General features: G+C 43.2%; 1 protein-coding gene and 1 long non-coding RNA gene across 17 annotated transcripts in view; one reads left to right on the top strand and one right to left on the bottom strand.

The window, feature by feature from the left end:
- Nucleotides 1-8702: 8702 nt before the first annotated feature.
- LOC309856535 lies at nt 8703-12721 on the bottom strand. The gene is made up of 2 exons (XR_014307261.1): nt 12629-12721; nt 8703-8939 (listed from the first exon to the last, which is right to left on the bottom strand). It is a non-coding gene; the product is annotated as an uncharacterized lncRNA (long non-coding RNA).
- Nucleotides 12722-16322: 3601 nt separating this feature from the next.
- The window catches only part of CASK (calcium/calmodulin dependent serine protein kinase), a 350110-nt gene continuing 344276 nt past the window's right edge, over nt 16323-22156 (top strand). For all 16 annotated transcript variants that reach the window (XM_082717805.1, XM_082717813.1, XM_082717818.1 and 13 more), the window contains exon 1: nt 16323-16461. In XM_082717805.1, the coding sequence (XP_082573931.1) occupies nt 16403-16461 (59 nt within the window). In that variant the 5' untranslated portion in view covers nt 16323-16402. The remainder of the gene's footprint in view (nt 16462-22156) is intronic.

Raw genomic sequence — 22156 nt, forward strand, 5'->3', positions numbered from 1 at the left:
CACTTCGTGGAGTGTTCTGCTGTTGTTGCTATTGTGGAATCCTTAATAATTTTACATTTTTTATGAAGATTCTATTTATTTATTTGAGAGAGCAAGAACACAAGCAGAGGGCAGAGGGAGAGGGAGAAGCAGATGCTCCACTGAGCAGGGAGCACAACAAGGGGACCCTGAGATCATGACCTGAGCCAAAGGCAGACCCTTAACCAACTGAGCCACCCAGGTGCCCCAATTCTTAATAATTTTAGAACAAGGGACCTGTGTTTTCATTTTACACTGGGCCCCACAAATTATGTAGTGAGTCCTGATTACAATCAATTACTTAAATTAAGAAGCAGGTTTGTTTCCTGGGTCTATGCAAAATATAGTATTAATTGTTACTACGGCACTTGAATTTTAAGACCTGAAAACTGGAAACATTTTGCCTTTTTGTCTTGTATGTTTATTTAATTAGAAAACTACATGTTCATTGTGGAGTATTTGATAAGTACCTAAAGTATAAGGAAAATCACCCAGAAATATTCCCTCCATGTGCCCCCTCTGTGATTGCAAAGATATTATTAATAATATCTTTGATTAATTTCTCTTTGATTATTTCCTGTAACATTTAAAAAAAATTCTAGAAAAGTGTGTCTTGTACCAAATTCCCAAACTAAGGATGTGAAAAGAGTATAGCAGAAACCCACTAGAATGCTGGAAAGGTCTTCGGGGGGAAAAATGTGAGAAATTATCAGGGCAATAAGAATTTAAATATATGTGTTTTCAAGACAGCTCCAAGCACCCAGTGAAAATCCAGAGCTCAGGGCAGCTGGGTGGCTCAGTCGGTTAAGCATCTGCCTTCGGCTCAGGTCATGATCTCAGAGTCCTGGGATGGAACCCTGCCTTGGGCTCTTGGCTCGGTAGGGAGTCTGTCTCCATCTGCCTCTGCCCCTCCCCCCTCCATGTGCTCGCGCTCTCTCTCTCCCTCTCTCTCTTTCTCTCAAATAAATAAATAAAATCTTTAAAAAACAAAACCAAACCCAGAGTTCAGCTCTGCCTCTTAAGGCTTCCCTCCCCAAAGTGTAAGCCTAGTGGGAAGGTTTCAGAGGAAAGTGACGTCTTAGCAGTATCCCATTCACACTTATGTGCAAGTCTAGCACAAGACTCAGAAAAATATTTGTTCGGTTAACAATGATTGGAGGATGATTTTGACACACAGAGAGGTAGTAGCAGAACAGTTTAGCAATAGGAACAAATAGAGTGAAGCTGGGAAAGAGGAGGTGTGTCTGGAGTAGACCAAGAAGAATGAAGCTGTGGTGGGCTGAATTAGCCCCCCGCCCTAAGATATCCATGTCCCTAGGCCAGGAACCTGTGAATATGTGACCTTACATGGCAAAGGATACTTGCAGATGTGATCAAGTTAAGGAATTTGAAATGGGGTGATTATCCTGGTGGGCCCAGAGAGAGAAAAAGATAGAGAGACAGGGGAAGATGCTACAGTGCTGGCTTTGGACATGGTTGGTGGGATCATGAGCCACAGAAGGTAGATGACCTCTAGAAGTTAGAAAGGAAAGGAAACAGATTTCCCCTTAGAGCCTCTGGAAGGAACCCAGTCTTGCTGACTCCTTTTAGGACTTCTGACCTCCAGAATTGTAAGAGGAAATTTTTAAAAGTATGTTGTTTTAAGCCACTAAGTTTGTGGTAATTTGTTACAGCAGCGATAGAAAACTATTACAGAAGGTAAATCAGGAAACGGGCAGATAATTCTGGATAGATCAAGTTTTCAAGTAAATGAGCATCTTTTATTCATACTATAATGATGAGCTAGTCTTAATCCCCACAGAAATCAGGAAGGGGCACAGATTGCGACATCATTAGGTATTTTCACTCATCAAAGAAGATTGTGGCATCTCCTTTAGGAAGAATCTAAAACCTGGAGGTTTTATTTACTTTGGTATGATTTAAGTACAATCCCACTAAAAGCGGGGCCAACCCTAAACATTTCGGAATTACACAGGTCACAAGTGATCTTTCAGTAGTTTTGCCTGTATTTCCCTATGATGGTAAAGGGCTTAGGAGCAAAGCCCAGGGGATGTTACCAGGGAACACATGCTTAAAAAGAAAAAACAACAACAACAAGAAGGGGGCACCTGGGTGGTTTAGTCAAGTTAAGTGTCCAACTCTTGTTTTCAGTTCAGGTCATGATCTCAGGGTTGTGAGACTGGGCCCCACATTGGGCTCCCCATTCAGCATGGGGGCTGCTTGAGATTCTATTTGTCCCTCTCTGCATCTCCCCATCCCACACACTCTCCCTCTCAAAACAAAAACAAAAACAAACAAAACAAAACAGGTTAATTGGGGGAAGTCTTTGCCTAGAGTTTGAATCTAGCATTATAGGACTAGCTTTCCTGTTAAGATATTCAACAACAGATTTATAGAAAAGAAAAACAGGCAGATTCAGAAGAAGAGAAAGGAGGGAGGTAAAAGTGGAATTACCAAATACTACTTTTCCCGTCACTGTTGTCTCCCTTAGGCTATTGGAATCTTGCTGCTTTTGAAAATCACAGTTCCTGTAAATGATGATGAACACAAATATAATTTTCAGCCAATACTCCATGGCATCTATTTTGTTAGCGGTAAAAATACAAGTACTATTACTGTAATATTTTTATGTCTATAAGTAATGCTTTTTTGCAATCACCAATCCTGCTAATTTAACTTCCTCAATACATCTCTAATCTATTCATTTCCCTTTATATCCTGCCACCACCTATATCAGTGAATGTATCAACAGGAAACACATGACACAATCAAACTGGGACCATTGGAGATGGGGGTTATTTACAAGGGGGTGAGCAGAGAGAAACCACACAGAATAAAAAAGAGAGCAATCCAAGGAAAAAAGACAAATCCTTGGCAATATGAGCAAAGCTATCACCACCCCTAGATTTGAAGGGACCCAGGGAGGGAGCAGTACTCTCAAAAGAGAGTGACATGGACAGAAGGTAAATTTGAGAGGAATATCTTCTTCGGATGAAGGATACAGCCAACCAGAGGCAACCCAGGAGGGAGGGAATTGGGAAAATAATTATCTTGACCTCATTCTCCTCCAATTCTCTAGGCCTCTACAGGGGCTCCCCACTGGCCAAACTCAACCAGAATGCAGAGGGCACAGGATCCTGTTTATGTGGTTTGCACAGTTCAGCTTCCCAGGGTATAAAGCAGGAGGAAGAAGGTAGAGAGAAAGCTTGGCGGGCAATAGAGAACATTCAGCATGCCGCTCTCATGCAATCTATCATCATCTCTTCTAAAGTAAAGCCTAAGTCATTTCTCATCATCCACTCTTGTTCCCCTCCGATGTACTCTCCAAACTACATCCCCTATTTAAAACCTAATAGTTGCTTCCTGAAAGGATCAAAATCCTTACGCCCCCAACCTCATGTCGGGTCACTCTCCCACTCACTCCCTTTGTTCCTGTCACACAGGCCTTCTTTCAGTTCCTAAAATAAGCCACAAGGCCTTTGATTGAGCTCTTTCTTCAGTCTGGACTTCTCCAGCCCCAAACCCAACCCTTGGCCTAGTTCATGACTCTGCTAGGGGCGCCTTATCTGACCTTCCACTACTAGATTCCCAGTCTGGGTTAACCTCCCACTTTACCCAAAGTGGTGTCTCCCCCGAAGAGGACTTATGTTCGTTTACATTCCATATCCATTTCCTCTGATCCTTCGAGAAAGCGGTTTTCCTCAGTTTGCTCCACCCAGAGCTGCCCAGGCTGAGCGCCCTCCCAAGCACTCAGTAGGCATGAAAAGAAAGAATGAGTGCATGACTAATATTAATGAATTGCCTCAAAATTACATTTATTTCTCTGAATTCGAGAGACGCTAAAGTGGATACGGGAAAGAAAATTAATTTAAAAACCCAGTTATATAGGAACTTGCTAAAGAAAGCCATTTTTTCCTTGCCAAAATGTGTTCTGTCCCTTCGCTTCTGAGAGCTATGATGCCTTCCATCATTTCCCTATAACTGTTTTCTCCAGCACAGCCTCAGCGCCTGGTCTCCCTGAGGAGGCAATGCTTCCCACTAGTGCCTGGTAAGGTACAATAAAACTGCCTCAGTGTTCCAGACATAAATGATGACTTAACCGGAAGTTCCTCCCCGCCTCCCTCCTCAGCAGTGTCCTACTACCCAGGTCAGGAAGAATAAGGATTCATGAGTCAGCAAATTTCAGCTTGGAGACCTACTGCAGTGTTTATTCCTCTCAGTCAAAAGTCTGAGGCAGAAGAGATCACAGTGGGACAATTATCTGTGCATATGTGGATATATAATGACTTTCCATGGTGGGTTTTCTGACTTCAAATAACCCCAGGTTTGAAAAGAGACGCCCCCCTGTGTCTTAGAATTCTCTGAATCAGAGACATTCACGTTTAGTGGGGTTTTTCTAACAAGCCTACCACGAATTTGCTCGTTGTCACTGATCTAGTCATAAAGGAATGAGTGACTTTAATTTCATCCCGAGAACTTCGACAGACTATTCTACGTAGTCTGTATGGTCTTTCGTGGAATAAGTCCACTTAAGTGATGTTCCTTGTCTCTTTAAAACATTCTTTCCAGACCACTGTGGAATCTAGTGTTCTTTTTAGCATTGGTTATATTGCTCTGAGAAAAAGTAATTGTGAGGAAAATAGCCCACAGGCTAAGGCGGGGGTGGGGGAGTGGGAGGGTGGGTAGTATGTGCAATAGTTTGACTAGGTTTTTCTTATTAAAAATTATCACATTGGGGTGAGAGGCTGAAGAACCGAAATACCCAGAATCCTTTCCGAGCCCTTTTTATGTTCTCAAGTTCGTGGTCATAGAGAATCTTTAGAGAATTTTAGGCCTTCTGGGAATGAAGCTATAATTTGTTTATGTAACCATAACCTATGTCAGCCCCCTCTGTGTGAGCTAGCTTATTTTTGAGCTCAGGGAGGGACTACATTCCTTCACTTGGCCAAAGTGCTGTCTCTGTTTGGTCCTACATTAGCAGGGTGCCCGTTGGCCTACCACCAAGTCTCTTCTTGCCATCCAGTGCCTGTATTTCTCTGTTGGCCCCGGACACGGTCCTCATAATAGTAGCAGCCTGGGTCTGCGAGACCCTTCCGTGTGGAGCACTTTCTTTACTGTTACATTGACTTCACTCTGAAGGTCCTTGGAAGTTTCAACAGGTCACAGCCCTCACCCTCACCCCAATCCCCGGGATAGTCTGGCCAGGTATCGGTCACCACTTTTTCTCCTTTCCCTGGAAAACTGCTCTTCAGTACCCATCCACCAGTTACCTCATCCAGGCTAAAGCAATCTGTGATTTCACCTGAACTCCAGAATGTAACCAGGGGCTTTATCTTAGGAACTTACCCTCGTTGCCATTCTTCCCAGCCAACACGCTTTTAAGGCAGCTACTCTACTAAAAGTTTCTAAGCTTTTTATTTCTGCTTGGGTTTAAGTCGTTATCTTAGAAATTTACCTATAGAAAACGTATAGAATAGAAATAAATGAAACCAAACTGTTACCCTGTTTCTAGGCTTATACTCAGTTTTCATGGGAAGGGGGAGAGGAACTGACCTGGTCATGGGATACACACCCTTCAACAGGACCCTTCACCCCCAATGCTACCCATACTCCACTCTCAATCTTGGTGCCCTGTGATCTCTCCAACCACAGTGACCCAATCCAGCAAGACGTAGTTTGGTTCATTTGTTTGAAGACCTGGCCAACTAAGTTGGGTGACAGTTTAGAATATGAACTTTAGGCTCAGGAAATGGGTTCAAATTCCATCCCCACCCATGACTAACTGTGTCATCTTGGGCAAGTGACTTAGCCTTTCTAAAACTGAATTTGCTCTACAAAGTGAGCCCAATAAAAAATCTCTCTCATAGTGTCGTTAAAAAGATTAGAGATACATGTTTAAATTATACATTTAAAATTATTTTTAAATGTAGAGTTGAGATGCAATACATAGAACATGAAATTTGCCATCTTAATCATTTTAAGTATACAATGTTAAGTATATACACATTGTTGTGCAATTGATCTCCAGAAATTTTTCCTCTTGTAAAACTAAAACTCTGTACCCATTAAATAATAACTCTCACTTCCCTCTTCCCTCCGGCCCCTGGCAACCACCATTCTACTTTCTGTTTCTATGAGTTTACTCTTCATAAGAGTATTTGTGAAATCCTACAGTATTTGTCTTTTTCACTAGCTTATTTCATTCAGAATGATGTTCTCAAGGTTCACCCATATTGTAGAATGTATCACAACCACCTTCCTTTTTAAGGCTGAGTAACATTCCATTGTATGGATACACCATACTTTGTTTATCCATGCATCTGTGGGTGGACATTTGGGTTGCTTCCACCTTTTGCCTATTGTGAAGGGTGCTGCTCTCATCAGGGATGTACACATCTGTTCAAGAACTTAATTTCAATTCTCTTAGATAGATACCGGAGCTGGTATTGCTGATCATATGGTAGCTCTATTTTTAATTTTTTGAGAAGCTGCCGTACTGTTTTCCATGGCAGCTACATATTTTACATTCATACCAATGGTGCTCAAGGGTTCTAGTTCCCTACGTCTTCACCAACACTCGTTATTTTCTAGTCACTGTTTTGTGTGTGTGTGCGGGGGGGGGTTGTTTGTTTGTTCTTTCATTTGTTTTTCTCTGATAGCAGCTACTCTAATGAATACGAGATAATATATCTTTGTGGTTTTGATTTATGTTTCCCTAATGATAAGTGAGGTTGAGTACCTTTTCATTGCTCGTTGGTCATTCCTATGTCTTCTTTGGAGATAATGTCTTTTCAAGTTCTTTGCCTATTTTTAAATCGGATTATTTGGGGTTTTTTGTTGTTGTTGTTGAGTCATAGGAATTCCTCCTATAGTCTGGAATTTAAACTCTTATCACAAATGTGGTTTGTAAAATATTTTATTCCATTCCATATGTTGCATTTTCAGTCTGTTGATTGTGTCCTTTGATGCCCAGAAGTTTTTCATTTTGATAGTGTCCCATTTATGTTTTTACTTTTGTTTCCAATGCCTTTGGTGTCATATCCAAGAAACCATCGCCAACTCTAATGTCATGAAGGTTTTTCTCTATGTTTTCTTCTAAGAGTTTTATAGTTTAGGACTTATGCTTAGGTCTTTGATTTTGAGCTAATTCTTAAACATGGTATAAGGTAAGATTCTAACTTCATTCTTTTGCATGTGGATATCCAGTTTTCCAAACACCATTTGTTGTAAAGACTGTCCTTTCCCCATTGAATAGCCTTGGCACCCCTGTGCAATTAATTATACTTTTGCTTTTGTGAGTATTTGATTCATGTCTGCCCCCCTCACTAAGTTATGAACTCCAGGAGGGTAAGAATCATGTTGATTTTGCTCACTACTGTCTCCTCAGCACCTTGTATGTAATAAAGGCTCAATAAAGTTTTACTGAATGAGCAAATAAATGCTTCAAAGATACTAAGCTCAATGCCTACCACTAAATAACATTTCAACAAGCAGGAACTGTTAATCTTGTTTTATTCAAGGCACTGTACCTTTTGCCTGAGGCACACTTTGCTTACAATAAAAGAAATGAAAATGAAAGGTACTGCCTCTGAGGAACACAAGAAAGCCAGAGTCAGGGTGCACAGTCATTCAGGCTTTGCAATCTGGACGACTCGTTCAAACATTGGCCCATCTCTTTCTGACTGTGTGATCCTTGGGACATTAGTCAACTTCCCTCCAAGTCTCAGCCTCTTTCTCTGTAAAATGCGGGCAGTAATATCTACTTCACAAAGTTGTTATGTGGATTAAATGAAATATGTGTAATATCTTTGTATATAGCGTCTGGCATTTATAATAAGCCCTCAATAAATAGTCCTTCCATTATTTTTTACAGACCATTACAATCTCTATCTCTTCCCTTTAGATTGATTTTGCTATTGTCTTTTAAAAGGTTACTTTCTTAGCTATTGTCTCCATTACAAGACAATTTAAAATAGATAACAAGGGTAAATAAGCTTGAATGGGAAATATTTGATTAGAATACTTAAGGCAAAATATCATTGAAGAGTTCCTATCAGATCTGAGAATTACCACAAACAGCCTGTGGAAAATCTAATAGTGATTTTCTTTCCTTGACCAAAATGGAAAACATCTTGTTAGTGCAGATCCCGACATTATAGATGATCTCTATGAGAAAAAAGATTTTTCAGGAAAGAAGTCTCCATTTACAAAAGGAAAGTATCATATATGAAAAAGGATGGTAAGAAGAAAATAGCTACTTGAGAGTTCTGCAGACTCATACCACCGGAAAAGACCCCCAGAGAGGATCTCCTACATCTGTGCCCAGAGGAGGGTAAATGATTAAACCTACCAGTGTCCATAGGCTTGTATTTCATGTTGGTGACTTATTAATCACTTGACCTTTTTCACAGTGCACTTAGCATAGTAAATTGTACTCCTTTCCACTGAGGCTTGGGTAACTTACGTGACTCTCTGCAATTTAGCCAGGGCTGGTCTCAATATAAGTCACCCGTTGGACATTTTGCTGCTGATCGTGTGTTTTTACCACATAATATGATAGTTTGCCAGCAACCTGGAAAGAAAACACCAGGAAACCCAGAGGAGAACATTCAGGAGATACCAATTTAATTTTCTGCCTCACCTTCAAAATCTCTCGTAGTAAAGACAGAAGGCAAAATTCCAAATGCTGTGTGAGATTTTAATTTATTTTTCTAAGCAAAAGAAAGCTAGCAGAATCACTTTCAATTAGTAGAAATGAATCCAATGCCCTGTTCTCTTTGATATGTCTTCAGCTCTGATACTGTTGACTTTCTCCTCCTCTACAAAAATCTTCCTTCTTCCATTATGCTTTTTCTTCCCAGAATCCAACCTCTTTAACTGCTTCTGTTGGGTCCTCAATCTCTTCTTAATTATGAGTAACTCTAATCCAATTCAAGAAACATAGGCATGTATTTGGTTAAGAAATACATATGAAGTACTTACTATGTTCTAGACAATTTCTAAGTTAAAGGGCTGAAGAAGAAAGGCTATCCACAAAACAAATAAAAGAACTGCAAGAAATGATAAGGGCTGTGAAACCATTCATTCATTTATTCCTCATTCAACAAATAACCTTTTAAATGCCTACTACACAACAGGCACTGTTCTAGATGCTCAGAATTCTCTTTCATTGGCCTTAATTGAGTCTCCCTATGGTGAACAAGATAGGACAAGGCATTGGAGGCAGGAGCCTAATGAGTAAAGTGAGGCAATATCTAAACATGGGTTGATGGGAGAGTGGGTTGGGGTGGAGACTAAAAAAATGGAAAAGAAGGTCACCTGGGTGGCACAGTCGGTTAAGTGGCTGCCTTTGGCTCAGGTCATGATCCCAGGGTCCTGGGATCAAGCCCTGCATTGGGCTCCCTGCTCAGCAGAGAGCCTGCTTCTCCCTCTTTCTGCTGCTCTGCCTACTTGTGCTCTCTATTTCTCTGTCAAATAAATAAATAAAAACTTTTTTAAAAAAAGAAATGGAAAAGAAGTAGAGAATCTCAAATAAATTTTGTAAGAAAAATCAGCAGGATGTAGTGACTGGTTGAACATGGAGAAAGAAGTGACATGCGAAGACGAAGCCAATGACAGCGTTTAGGTAACTAGGAAAGCCGAGAAGCCTTTCCACCATTTATTCTGCCTTTTTCCAGCCCAAAGCATCTGATTTTCCTTCAGAGCATGTTCCTGTTTTGTTTTCTCAACCCAAAGACTGATTCCCACATCCAGCTCAAGAGTGGGCTCTCGTTGGTTAAATTGTTCAATGACACTCACTCCCTGCCTACAGCGAGTTGTTCAGGGAGGGTCATGTGCCTCCATAAGGCCAAAGAGAGAGAGTGAATCCTAAAATATGGGAAGGGCCTACCGGATAACTCTCTTTTTCCCTCCTTTTCTGGATGCTGATGTCTAAGGAGGTGAAGTCTAGAACAATGGCAGCTCTTTTGCTTCTTCAAGCCTGAAGCTCTGGGGACCTCTCCGTTGAACCTACAGATGAAGCTAGTATCTTAGAATGCACACTAATAAGACTAGAAGAAATGACATCCTTTGAATCCTGGTTCAGGTTTTACATGAAGCTACCCTACATCTCGATTTTTCAATTATGTGAACCAAGAGAATCTCTATATTGTTTAAGCTGGTTTGGGTCTTCCGTCACTTGCGGCCAAAAAAGCCTGACCATTGTAATCCCCACTAGCAGGCAGCACAATCTTGAGTCTCCAGGGGTTAAGGGAATACTTGTGATCTTAAGTGGCTACCTTTTGACTACGATGTGTTCAGTGTGCAGCGACACTATGCTGTGTCCGGAGACAATCTTGTTTCTACTGTCAAACAAAACTTTCCAGTGACTTGTCCACTGATGTTGAAGGAAGAAGGGTAACATGAATCTTTAGACAGAGTTGTACAGAAGAAAACACATTTGTATTCAGATCCATTTCTGCTCCCTGAAGTGTTCTTTTGCATTTCTTATGGTTTCTCCAACCTAACGATGAGGTCAGCACTGCTTCCTTTTTTTCATAGAGCTTATTCAGTGGCTGGTGTTCGAGCAATGGTTCTTAATTTTACGTGTTTAGGGCTCATTTTGGGGAGCTTACAACAATACAGATTCCCATGACATGCTTTAGGACGTTCAGATACAGTGAGTCCTGGGAAGGGCCTGGAAATCAACATACGAAACAATTTTCGTAAACTCCCAGGTGATTCAGAGGCAATTGTCCCTTTGAGAAACACCACCGTCTTAGGTGGGGTCCCTCCCAAAGCGAATCTTGATAAAGGGGTTCATGAGCAAATGATTTATTAAGGAAGAACTCCCAGGAGAAACCTGTTAAGGAATAAGGGAAAGAAGTAGTATGAGAGGGAGGGGACAGGAGCAGGGGAAAGTCCTGTTTGTCCCATTCCCAAAGGGACGATGTAAGCAAACCCACAAAGTTGTCCCCTGTCCCTCAGGGAAGGTAACTGGGCTTCTACATTCCTGCACTAAATAGCCAGAGAGACCTAAATGCCCAGGCACTTCCATGTGGGCAAAATGATTCCAGAAGCTTGTGGGAACTTCTCTGAAGTCACAGGCGTGGGCTTTGGAATCAAAACTGAGCTGAGGCTGGGGGAGGGGCACACACAGAAATACTAAGAGTGAGTGACGGGGATTTGAGTGGAGTACCTACAGTGTCTGCTCAAATGATTGGAGGGATTTCATTTACTACAGGAGCACCTGTATTTTTTTTTTTAAGTAACTGAAGGAAGGGGCTCAGGCTACACTAGTACCACTGAAGTGTGCAGTCTTCTAAGGGGTAAACTGTTTAAGATGGTGTTTGACATCTGCTGCTTTCCAGACCCTCCCTATGTCTCTAACACCTCTGACCTCTTTCTTTCTACACTCTGTGATTCAGCCATAACCTACTTCTCCGAAAGAGCATAGTCTTGCCCCTCTCCAGGACTCCACAAATGCTGTTCTCTCTACCTATGATCAACTGTCTCCCACTCTTCTCACCCTGTTAATTTCTATACTTTTTTCAGCCTTAGTTTAAACGTTGCCTCAGTTGGCCTTCCCTGGCCTATATGTCCCCTTGCTATTAGCTCCCCATACTTCCCACAACCTAATGACTGTTAGTGTTCATTGTGATTACTTGTCTGATACTTGTTTTCTTTAAGAGCAAAACTTGGCCAAGGCAGAGATCATGTCTACTTTATTTGTAGCTGTAACCTCAGTGGCTAGAGTAGATATTCATGCAAGGAGTATAAAACATATGATTTGCAACATGATATTGAAGACGAATATAAAAAAAAGTGATCCACAGTATGATATCAGAGTATAAGTCTTGTAAATGCAGATTTTCCAGAGACACTGATGGTGTCTTTCATCTCAGCTTAGAGTGGCCTGCTTGTATCACAAGGCAATCACTTTATTCCAGTTTAGAAACAGTGTCAGTTTTAATTTTATTCATTAATTCAGTAATTTTTTTTTTTGCTTAAACAGTCATAGCTACGGGATGAGGCTGAACACCAAATTGCCTAAATCAACCCTATGCCACCCTGACCTCTGTGTTGTTCTCATGCTAATATTTCTCTAGAGTGTGTTACTCCCTTTTACATCTGTGTCATGTTGAAATTACCTGGGAGCCCAACAACCTGAGAATGTCTAATGTGACTGGGAGGAAGTCCAATGTCTCAAAGTCATTGAAGATTTCCACTGCCATCTGAGAATCAAATTTCTCTAGTACCAACTCCATCCTTGTGGATTTTTAAATATTCCTGAATTTTTTAAGTTATTACACACACACACACACACACACACACATCTCAGTAAGGTTCCATCAGTCATATACTTGAGGTATATTTCTATGTTGTGATGAAGATCTAGAATTATTTCATTGGTATTATTAGAAATACTGCCGATTGGTTGCCAAAGTCCATTCCCCACCTGCTTCTCCCTTGCCCACCTCCAAAGAGGAGGCAGGAAAAGTCAGACACCCATGTTACCAGCTTCCTATGGAGGCAAGAGTTGCTGTATGACTGTTCTGGCCAGTGATTTGGGGAGGTGATATTTTCTTTCCCTATTAAGAGATGGGAGAGGGAACAAAATGGCTTTGCCTACCCTTGTTGCCTTTTTGAATTCTGCCCCTGAATGCAGCTGGATGCTGGAAATTGCAGTAGCCGTCTTGCGATGGTCAGAGAACAAGCCTGGGGTGACACGTCCAGGATCACAGAGTGGAGGGAAAGAACTTGGTCACTGATGATACTGTGGAGTAGCTGAGCCAGTGTGAGTAACCACCCGCCTCCAGACTTCTGGCTCTCTGAGTAAGATAAGCCCCCCATTTATTTAAACTGCCATTATATTCCTTTATTAACATGTGGACACAACCTAACTGATGCACCTAGTTGCTTTAACACTTCTTCGCGAAAACTAAAACAGATTATTGACACCTGACCATTTATACCTGACATATTTGTTGGAAGAATATTAGATTTTTGTAAGAAACCAGGAGAAGAATTAACTAATTTAACTTTAAAAGCTTGGGTCATTTTATTTTTTAAAGATTTTATTTATTTCTTTGAAAGAGAGAAAGAACAAGAGCAGGCCGAAGGGCAGAGAAGGAGAGAGAAGCAGACTCCCTGCTGAGCACAGAGCTAGACTCCTGATGATGCGGAGCCTGATCTGGAGCCTGAACACCTGGAGCCCAGCCTGGAGCTGGACCTGGGGCTCGATCCTGGGACCCTGAGATGATGAACTGAGACAAAGTCTGATGCTCAACGACTGAGCCACTCAGGAGCTCCTAAAAGCTTTGGTCATTTTAGTTACAGAACCAGAGAGGAGCTACCTCCAGCTACAATGTGTGCTACGAGTTCTTAGGGATGTGCATTACAGAGAATTTCTGCATGACTTAATTCTACGCCAGAACTGGGAGGTCTAGGCTCAGATGAGATGTTTCGTGATATGGATATATGTTTGTCTCTGAATTTTTCTCATTTGTTGTACCATTTGTAGGATGCTTTCTCTAGAAGTAACAGGAAACTCAACTCAAAATGGCATAGACAATAAGCGAATTCATTGCCCGGAAACTGGAGAGATTTGGCTAAACAAGAGATTGAAAATGTCACTGAGGACATCACCCTGCTGGCCCTCAAGTCCACCTTCATCTTAGGTCTGACTACCCTCGCAGGTACAGATGTATGATGATGGCAACAACTGAGGCTGCATACCTTCTCCTTCAAAGCCAATGTGCTGGTTGGGGACTGGGGTGGGGAGAAAGAGAGATCATGGGTGAGGGAGGGTGAAGTCCTGAACTTTGTGCTGATTGGGAGACTTTGAACCACTCGAGGTCAGTGAGCACCGAATGCCAGGAGCTGATTAGGTTAGGTCTTTCTTTGTGGCAAGAGGGTTGCATTTATTATTTTAATGAATCAGGACCCACCTCTCCAGGTGAGGTGGTTGAAACCCCAGTCAAACCCAGAGCCTCATCCCCACCGTGGAGGGGTAGAATGGTTCCTGACAGGGCAACCACCACATTGCCCACATCTGTAAGAGTGGCTGATGTCTAAGGCTCTTTCCAGATCAAAACTGGCTGTGATTCCATGAGCGGGGTGCAATCCTATCTCTATAATTGTATTTTTTTAATTCAACTCCACAATTTTATAATTGTCCTTTTCTACCTCTGAATATAAGCCCCTGTGGAAGATAACAAGCCCCCAAATGAAGCTGATAAGTCTTGGCATCACTCAGACTTGGGGTGGGGAGGGGAAGTGAAGCTGACAAAGTGACTTGTGAGAGTCCCTGTGCACCAGGTGGACATAACAACTTAGGGTGACAGTGACTTGGAACTGCTGCACCCTTAATGGAGGCAGTGTTTCTCAGGCTCGAAATTTCCCTTGTCTAGAGAATGCACTAGCTCTTGGGGAAAGGAGGAAGACCTCATACAATTACATTTTCCCTCTGATTTGCATTGTAAAAAATGTTTAGTACTCAAATCCTTAACACTGGTAAATCTCTCAGTCTCTTGAGGGAGTGGTCAAGTGGTTTGCACGAAACGTTTCTGAGAAAATAGGCTGAGTTTCCACCCCCCCCCCTTTGGTAAATACTAGCTCTTTTTTTTTTTTTTAAATTACCGCACTGAGAATTTTACCAGATGATTTCTAGTAGCTGACTTATGAACTAATTGGGCACTTCTGCTGTGCAGAGGAACAAAGACTTTTTTTATTGGTCCTTAACTGAGGCATATACCTGTCTGATGGCGTTGGCTCATTCTGCACATGCTCAGTTGAACAGAAATCTTCATATTGAATACAACCTAGCACAGCGGCAACACCCAGAACCCCACTCCCTGGCTGACCCTGTGCATCCACTCCCTCTAGTTGCATTTTTATCCTGACATGTCTAACATTTATAGGGACTGCGGGGAGCAGGGTAGGTAGTGAAATCTTGGCGGTCAGGGGAGGCAACATACAAAGGGGCTTAAAACTCTGTCCCTGCCTTCTTGACCACTCTATAGGCTGTCTCTGAGGGCAAGTGCTGGATAGCAATTTGTTGAGTTTGGGGCAGATTGCGGGAGAAGATGTCTATGAATTGTCACTTGTTGTTGCATACCTTCCTGGACAGTTTTTGTCTGGTTCTTCTTGTAGGTGGACGACCCCCATTCCCCAGCCCTCATTTGAAATAAGAAACGCAGAGTGGCTCTAAAAGCATCCGCCGCCGAGCACGGTCTGGAATGACAGCGTCTCCACCTCTCTTCTTGCTTTTCCCATTCATTAGGACCCTTTCCCAGCCTCTTTCCCGAGCAAAAACCGGGCAAGGCTTCCTGCGGTTACAAAAGAAGAGAGGGGAGCGGCCGGGGTTAGAGCCTCGCCGCAGAGAGCCAAGAACGTGCGTTCGGTCGTGGACCTTTTGTCCCAGGACCCCCTTCCGCAGCTCGGTCGCGGAGGGGATGACCCGACCTGCCCCGGCCTAAGCAGCTGCCGCCGCGCGCCCCTCGGGCCAAGCCCCCCCAACCCCCGCCACCCCGCACCCTTTCTAGATCCCCGACGCCCGCCCGTTCGCCGTGACGTGGCCTGCGGCGCGCGCATGCGCCGCTCAGCCCGGTTCCCCGTCCCTTGGCCACCGCCTCCCGACGGGCTGGAGTGGGCGGGGCCTGTGGTTCTGGAAGCCGCGCGGCCGTAGGGGGAGGAGGGTGTGTGTGCGCGAGGCGGGTGCGCGGGGCTCGGGAGCTGGTCCGCGGCTGGGGCGGAGGAGGAGGAGTTGAAGGCGGCGGCCGCGACTCCCGCCCGCACAGACAGCCAGTCCCGCGAAGCCCCCTCCCACTCTCAGGCGGGCGGCGGCGGCGGCGGCGGCGGGAGGAGGAGAAGGAGGAGGGAGCGTCTCTGCCGCCGCCTCCTGGTCCCCAGCGCCGATCTGCCGCCGCCACCTCCCTCCGCGGCGATCCTCCCTCCATGGTCCTGCCGCGGCCCCCCTGGTAGCCTGAGCTGCCCCGCGCCGCGCCGCGCCGCGCCGGAGCCAGCCTCGTCAGAGGGAGCGGTCGCGGCCTCGCGGCCCGCGCGGGCTGACGAGCGGAGAGCGCGGCGCCGCGCGGTCCCCGAGGATCCGCACGCCGGGCAGCGCGGCCCGAGCAGCGCGAGGAGCAGCGGGCGGGCGGGCGGCGCCGGGCCCGGGCCGCCCTCGCTCCTGCGCCCCGGCCCCGCCGCCCGCGCCGGGGCGGTCTCCCGCAGAGGAAGGCGCCGCAGTCTCCGGGCCTCGCAGCCCCACTCGAGCGTCCTCAGCACCGAGGACTCGCGGGTCCTGAGGGGAAGAGGCGAGCCAGGGGCCGGTCACTGAGCTCTTTGGCGCCCCCACCCCCGTTTAAGGAGCCCTCCACGCAGCGGCCGCTGTCCCCTCCGGACCATGGCCGACGACGACGTGCTGTTCGAGGATGTGTACGAGCTCTGCGAGGTGATCGGCAAGTGAGTTCCCACGCGAGGGAGCGGGAGTGTGGAAAAATGCATTTCAGTGATGCCCGGGTCCTCCCGCACCGGCACCCGCTCCGGGCCTGCCCCCTGCCCTCCCTTCCCCTCCGCCTCCCTCGTCCTCACCCGGGCGTATTTATAGACGTGTACCTGGACCTCCTGCTGGGCGGGGGTCCGGGGGGTTCTCAGCGATCCGTGGAAGCCACCGAGCCGAGGTCCGCCACCTCACGAGGCGTGGGGCCGGCCGAAATCCGCTGTCTGCATTTTATCTGACGGTTGCACAGGGACGTGGCAGACCCGATTTTATAGTTGCTTCCTGGGAACAGTTGGGGTTATTGTTACCTTGCGTGTACCACAGACCATTAACGAAAAGAGCAGCTTGCATTTCCTTTGCTTGCATGGAGCGATAGCGAGAGAACGTCCAGGGTTTTTAATTGTGGGGTGTGTGTCTATTGTGCAGGATATTAGAGAGATGCCTTTGTGTTCACCCCGTGCCCGGATTGGAGGGGGTCATTTCAGACGGGGTGCGTTCAGTTTCAGCAAATTGCTCACCTGGTGTAGACCAGCGTGGAAAGAGTTGGGGGTATCCGAATTTTTAATGCCTCGTTATGCAATGACTGTTAAATCAGTGTTCAAGGCTTCCCTCGACTGTTGTTGGGATGGTGGTGGAGCCGTCTGCTTTGAGTCACCGGGCTGGTCTAGAATATAGAACTGACAGTCCAAATGCTCATCCTTTCATCTGTGTTGTGTAATTACTCTAGGGAAAAGCAGGGAATCAGATTAATCACAGTGCTGATTGAGAATTAAATCTGCAGTTCCTCATCTAATTGTCCATTCCTTAAATCTGTTTTGAATAGTTTCCTTTTCATTCTTGTCAAACAGTATTCCAAGTGCACAATCCTGCTAATTTGCTTGTGAAGGAAAAGGCTGGCGATCTGAAGTTGATTTCCTAGTTCAGCGTGTATTCTGTGCCTTTAGAAGTTCAGGAGATAAGATTTAAGAGCAATTTTTGCTGCTTTATTAAGGATCGCTAGGTAGCTACCATTGAAATATTTTACCTCTTTTTGGAAGCCCTGCTTTATTGTCTATTTTAAGGTCTGCAGTTGGGAAATGAAACCAAGACCTTAGAGCAGTTGGCTGTATCCCTTTTAAGTTGTCTGCTGTACTGGATTTCAATTTGTTTAAGTGCTGATAACTCATTTTTTTTTTCTTCTGTGTTGAGGTATTACGTGTTGCCTCTCATGGTGAAATTATGGGTAGACCTTGCTACACACTTTCCTCAGACCCAACTGATACAAGGACATGTTACTCCTTGCCCCTATTGTTACATGACCAGCTTGTCTACTAGAGGAAGGATATCCAGTGTGCCCTGTAAAGTGCTTTTGGAAGTGCTCTAGAGTAGTGCTTTCCAAAGATACAGAATGCAAGACGTATATGTAATTTTCTATACAAAAATCTTACATATGCAAATTTTGTAATGGCCACATTAAAAAAATCAGAAGCAAATAGGTGCAATCAATTTTAATAAAATATTTTATTTAACCCACTAGATCCAAACTATTATTATTTCAACACATAATCAGGGCAGAAATTATTCATGAGCTATTTTACATCCTTTCTTTTGTACTCAGTCTTTGAAATCCGGTGTGTATTCTACACTTACAGCACATCTTAATTCTGACACTAAGCTAAATTTTCAGCAGAAATACTTGATCTGTATTTAGGTTTCATAACATTTGCATTTGCAAAAGTAGCTTCACATACCCAAGTTTCCCCAAACATATCTAAAAGTTTTCTAATAACCTAATTGATATCTCTTTCTAAATTTAAATTTTGATGAAATAAAATTAAATAAAATTGAAAATTCAGTTTCTCAGTTGGACTAGCCACATTTCAAGTGCTCCACAGCCATATGTGGCTAGCAAGCACTGTTCTGTAGAGACAAACATGTTTAAAAAAAAAAAAATCTCTTTGGTTTCTTCATTCTTAGCACCCGGTAAAGGTAAATTAGGGTTTCCCAAAAGCTCCCAAATGATCGTGTGTGTGGGTGAATGATATTTGTTGTGTCTTAGTTATATTTGCTTTAAATGAGCCAGCAAAGTCATAATTGGAAAATGTGAAATTAAAATGTTAATTATATCATGATGACGGAATATAGCCATCTTTGGATCAATGTTAGTAACCAGTTCCGATTCCTTAAGGTCTTAAAGAGTGATGACATGATCTCTTTGGATATCAGAACAAAGTGGTCGGCATCACATTAGCACAATCAGTATTCTGCTGGCTTGTAATTGATAGAATGTTTTCAGGAAACACCTCTGGTAGAACTAAATTCATCTTTTCTGTTGCTTCAGAGCTGCATTAAGGAGGGAGTGCAGGCTGATTCAGAGGTGATAGGTACCCTATGGCTCCCTTAACTATTGTGAACGTGAAATCTCTTTCATACCCTACAAAATCTGACTTGGTCAGTGCCATTTATAATGTGTCATTTCGTGAAATAATGAATTCAAGGTAGCCTTCGTGGTAAAGAATGTAATGATAGTGTTCCTCACCCTGTGTAAAGGTTGAAGGTTTCTCCCGTAAATTGTCTCAGCATATATTGATCTGGAAATTGAAATTCACTTGAGATTTTCTTGCAGGGACCTTGACAGCATACATTTTAACTTAGCATTTGTTCAACTCTAGCTTTAAACAGAAAGGCCTTGAAGATGTTCACTTGTACTGGACACCCTTTTGTTGATTTCTATCCAAGTTCTCTAGAATTGTGATTTTCTTGTATACCACATTAGCATCACAAATTGTTTTTGACCCTTAGGTGTTAATAGGTTTAAATTTCCACTGAGGTACTTTAAGACAGATTTCAATTTTCAAGATCAATTGACCACCCACTCACTCCTCTACCTCACTGCTTATCAGCTCATTCACTCACCCACTGTCTGCAAGGGAATCATGTGCCTGATTCGTTAGGAATATTGAAAGGATGCCATTTCTTGTTTTAAAAAAATTAAACTCTTTCCCCGCGTTTCTTATTTTTGAAAGTCTTACAAAAGATCTTTTGAATGCCCGTTGTTTCCATAACATTTTCCTGTGTAACGTCTTTCAAGTGACTGAAACAAATCTCCAATGATGGGACCTTATCCTAGTCCCAAAACTTCTCATCCTTGCAAATGTAGCAATTAGTGGGAAAGAAAGATTTTATGCAAATGCAGGAAATTGGCTCATTTTTATGCCATGATCATTTACTGTATCTTTTGCAAGTGTATAGCTTTAGAGGTAAGTGTACAGTCAGTAATATTACATGAAGGCAATTTTAAGATGATTCATCCAAATTAAAACATAGAAATGCCTACCTTCATGGTACAGGAGTTTCTGTGAATGAGAATCGCAAAAGGCACACCGTTTTCATCTTGCATGAGCTGAATATTTGCCCTGGTATTTAGGATTCTTAGTAACCTGTAACTTCTGACTTTCCTGCTTTGGTAGGATGTATACTAAACTTGGAATGATGCAGCATGACCCCTGCTCAAGGATGACATGCAAGTTTGTGAGGCATGCTGAATTTGCTTGTACTTTGAGAGTACTTACCATATTTAATTACGGTTTCTTATTCATGAGTCCTGCCTAGTGAACAGGGAGCTTCTTGAGGACAGGGAACATATATACCTTTCTCCGTTAACTTAACTCAGGGCCTGCGACATAACCATTGCTCATTAGCTATGGGATGAATTGAGTAGTTTTAATAAAATCTCATTAAAAGGCAAAAAGCATGTTTATCAACCTCAGAGCAATTACTATCCCAAAAGGCTGTATTAGTCTGAAGCAATGGATCTCCACCTGGCTGCATATCAGAATCACCAGGGGAGCTTTTAAAAAAGATCAATGTCAGGGCCCTGTGTCAGCGCAATAAAATCAGAATCTCTGGGAGTGGGTCCTGGACACTGGCATTTTTTGAAAGCTCTCTAAGTAATTCTAATGTGCAGCTACGATTGAGTCATTGGTTTAAAACTTAGGTAATGTATGTAATATTTTGGGACTGGGTTTTCAGAGGCTTACAGGATTTGAAAAGTAGAACAAATGCTTTTTGGGTGGTATTGAAGCCAGGAGACCAAAATGTGGATTTTATCTCCTCTGTGCTATGTCTCTGAGCCCTGTTGCGTCAGAATTTTGTTTCAGCCTGTGTTTGGCTTTGATTTCTTGGGTCTTTTAAGATTCGCATTGATTTATGATGCTCATCTAATGCTAACATGGTGACTGATGTTTGGAACAACACAGAACGAGGATTGCTTCAATAACTGTGGCTGTCCACTACAACAACTTAATTTAATATTAAGAGATTTATCAGTTCAGTATGGATTGTGTTTATACATATACTTTATTAAAAGAGTGTGGTTATTTTGCTTATATACTTCACGTCCACACTTGCAATTCTAGTAAAACCATTTACCAGAGAATTGAATTAAATGCAGGCTTTATATAAACATGGGATTAATCATTGGTAAAATATGTAATTTAACATGACAAAAATTCAGCTTTACTCTTTTTACTAATTACCATGGCTTGCACATATATTGATTGGCCCACTGATTTGGATTTCCAGTACCACAGAGGGCAACATTATAATATGTTGGAACATCTTTCTTGGAAATTTTATTTTATATAGACATTGTAGGCAAATTAGTTTTTAGTGTCTGGAAAAGTGTGAGCCTGAAGGAACCAGGAATTTACTAGAAATGAATAGATGTTTTATGAGAGAAGTGTTTGATCAGAGTGACAGTTGTGTAGCAAGGCAGGAGAAACACAGTCACCAGCTAGCCCATTGGTGGCCCAGAAAGAGTCAAGCCAAGGGGGATTAGCTGCAGTTCCATGGAAGAGAAACCTGTTTCACATGGTGTAGATGCCTGCACGTGGCCAGCCTTTTTAGGAGTAGGTAAGCAGTGTTGATTCCTGATGACAGAGTTGGCTTCTGGGACCATTTTGGAGGGAATTGAGCTTTCCTGCGTGTGCGCACTTTCTCGGAGTCTCTTCATGCCTGCTTCTTACAGAATGCCTTAGGACTTGGAGTTTCTGAAGTGTCGTTTGCCTGTCTTCTTTATAAAGACTTCCTGTGACTCCCTTGCATTCTACAACTGGGACCTGCTTCTGTGTCCTTGACATGTGCACTTCACAACCCCCCTGTTTTCTCCGTTTAATCTGCAGCATTTCACCTGGCAAACTACCTCTCGTGCACCTTAAATGGTGTTCCTGGTTATTGCCTTTAAATCGAAAAGTCTTTTACCGTTCCCAGTTGTAGTTCTACTCAACACATTAAAGAAGCAAGTATGCCTTCCTTTTTGAGACTGTTCTTGAATTACTGCATTTTTAAAAACATTTTCACATTTTAAATTTGCCAGAAGCACTGTTTAAAAGAACTTTGACATAAGATTGTTTAAAGGTAAAAACAAAAAATCTTTCATCATTTAATGCTTACTTCGTAAGGGGAGTTGACATTTATGCCTTCTAATGTTAGGCACTTTACGTATATTATCTCCTCTGATTATACCTGTTTTACAGAAAACACTGCGATTCAGTGAGGGGTAACTTGCCCAAGATCACATGAAATTGCAACTGGTTCCGAAGTCCATTCATTCATTTCCTGCCAATTGTGGTAGTTAAATATGCTACATCGGGTTTCTTTAAAGCGAGGCCCATGCCT

This window comes from Mustela nivalis (assembly GCF_964662115.1).
Source record: "Mustela nivalis genome assembly, chromosome: X".
In the NCBI taxonomy this organism is placed as follows: domain Eukaryota; kingdom Metazoa; phylum Chordata; class Mammalia; order Carnivora; family Mustelidae; genus Mustela; species Mustela nivalis.